The sequence below is a fragment of the Corvus brachyrhynchos genome, unplaced genomic scaffold (assembly GCF_000691975.1).
Source record: "Corvus brachyrhynchos isolate BGI_N302 unplaced genomic scaffold, ASM69197v1 scaffold66, whole genome shotgun sequence".
Lineage (NCBI taxonomy): Eukaryota > Metazoa > Chordata > Aves > Passeriformes > Corvidae > Corvus > Corvus brachyrhynchos.
The window spans coordinates 344,214-346,486 of NW_008238440.1; the positions used below are offsets into that span (position 1 = coordinate 344,214).

General features: G+C 50.5%; 1 protein-coding gene across 1 annotated transcript in view; it reads right to left on the reverse strand.

Annotated features, from left to right (window-relative positions):
* Positions 1–2,267, reverse strand: part of SAR1A (secretion associated Ras related GTPase 1A) — a 4,420-nt gene extending 2,153 nt beyond the window's left edge. The window contains exons 1-4 of the mRNA XM_017736566.1: positions 2,201–2,267; positions 1,157–1,276; positions 616–681; positions 129–232 (exon numbers count right to left, since the gene is read on the reverse strand). Of these exons, the coding sequence (XP_017592055.1) occupies positions 129–232; positions 616–681; positions 1,157–1,205 (219 nt within the window). The 5' untranslated portion in view covers positions 1,206–1,276; positions 2,201–2,267. The remainder of the gene's footprint in view (positions 1–128; positions 233–615; positions 682–1,156; positions 1,277–2,200) is intronic.
* Positions 2,268–2,273: the final 6 nt, after the last annotated feature.

A 2,273-nucleotide genomic window follows, 5' to 3' on the forward strand; every position in this document is an offset into this window, starting at 1 on the left:
ACTCAAGCACCCGTGCTCAAGCCAGAGTAAGGACATCTTGGCTCCTCCAGCTCTGGGAGAGATGGCTGTTATTTATAATTTAGCTAATCAGAGGTCTTGGAGAAGGGAAAGAAGAGAAGTGTATTTACATTAAGCTCAACTTTGGATTCCATAAGCCGTGAGTGATCTGCACAGTCCACCAGGAAGACAATCCCATTGATGGCAGGCAGGTAGTTCTTCCAGACTCGGCGAGCTGGAAAACACAAGGGACAAGCACGGCCCTGTGAAATCTCCACGCAGGGAAAACTCCACCAACCCTCAGCAACCATGGCTGCCTTTTTAGCCCGGGTGTCCTCCTTCCAATAGTTTTGTGTATAAAAGAAAAGGGCAAAAACCCCGTGTTTAGAACTTCTAGAAAGTCATCAATTATTCAAACCAAATTATATTGGAGTCTTCCACAGCTAAAAATACTTCAGGCAGCAGAGCATGAACTGGCAGCATTTCCTTCCAAGCAATCCTACAGCCAGGAGGTTGTTTCCACGTGTTGTTCCATAAATAAATACGGGCAACAAATAATTAGGCACTGCTAATTGCTGGCGCTCGTCAGGATCAGTTTGTGGTAATTTTTTCCCTTACCTTGTTCATGTCCACCCAGATCAAAAGTCGTGAAGGTCATTCCAGCAATCGTCAGCTCCTCTGATGCTGAAACGGAAAGCACAGGCTGGGATTTGGGAAAACAAGGAAGTTGTCACGGACAGAATTTAGCAGGGATTTGTGCTGGCATCTCACACGCTCCTCCAAGAAGGAATTGCCTGAATTTCCTGTAGAACCCACTGGCTGAAACGGAGCCGTTGCTTCAATCATGAGTGGCTGAAAATAATTTCCCCTGCTTCCCACTGAAGCTTTTCAACCTGCAATTATTATCCTTTATTATGCTTTTCATTAGGAGAATTTTCCCTTGCTATTAACTGAGCAGCACCAGCTCTTGGGCATTTCTAGAGAGGAAAACACAGATCCACTTCAGCCTGGGGAACCACAGCACAGCTGCAACCCCAGCTGAAGTTTTAAGACCCTCGAATCCCCCAGGCAGAGCTGCCACCAAGGTGCCTTCCTACACGGTGTCCCCAAACTTCCAGAGGAAAAGCCATGTCGGGAGGCTCTTCCCAGGGAGACTTACTGGGATGTAGCGTGGGGACATGCTGGCCCAGCCTGTCATCTTTGAGCATGTGCAGCAGAGTGGTTTTCCCTGCGTTATCCAGCCCCAGGAACACCAGTTTTCCAGACTTCTTGTACAAACCTGCGAGGAGAAGGAACAAAGCAAGAGGAAAGCTCCAGCGGGCTCCTCTGGAGCCAGAACGCCACGCTGCTGCTGCTGCTGCTGCTGCTGGTGGTTTTTTGGGAAGCCCTTTCCCAGAGCTCTGCTGCCACCTGTGCACACTTCCAGCATGGACACGGGGCAGCAGGGAAAACACACACAGGCTTTTTCCAAGGCATGTTTACAGCAAGGGACATCTCCCAAGCTCGTGTTCCCATGAGTATTCCATTCTTTGCTCCGGTCCATCCCAGCAGCAGAGGACAGCGTGCAACAGAGTATTATGGATCAATCTGGATCCTCAAAGGGGTATTTAGAGATGGAAACTGAACAAACTCATAAAAGACAGCAGCGAGTTGTCCAGGAAAAAGTGCAAAGCAGGGAACAGTGCCTTGTTTTCTTGGGATAAACTGATTTTTGTTCACTTCCAGGCACGTGTCTGCCACAGGAAAGCTCCCAAAGGCTTCCAACGGGACTTTTTCTCACCCTGTCCTTCTCATCCTCCCTTCAAGAGGTGATCAAGAAAATGGGCACCCCATCCTCCAGCAAGGAGTCCCACTGGAATCCAGGACTCTGGAAGAAGGAGGAGGAGGATGGGGTTCCCTCCCTGGCGACGCAGCACCACTGCCTAGGGCTGGACAGGCCCTGGGTGCCAGCCCAGCTGCTCTTGGGCTTCTAAAGGGCCAGAGAAACACTTGAGTGGGAGCCCAATGCCTCCAAATACTCCCTGCACTAGCGTAAGAGCCCTTTATTGGTACACAGCTTCCTCACCAGACTTTACACTGGCCAGAGCTGCTGCACACCACCTTAGAGCCTGACTTTTACGGGATCCTGGCAATGGGAGAAGCCAAACCGACCCAGAGGGGGCTGCCAGGGGCTGCTGAGGCACGGAGGGAGCTGCGGCATTACCTAGGAACTGCAAGACGCTGCTGAAGCCATTGTAGAGCCATTCGAAGATGAAAGACAACGCTGGAAATGAAAT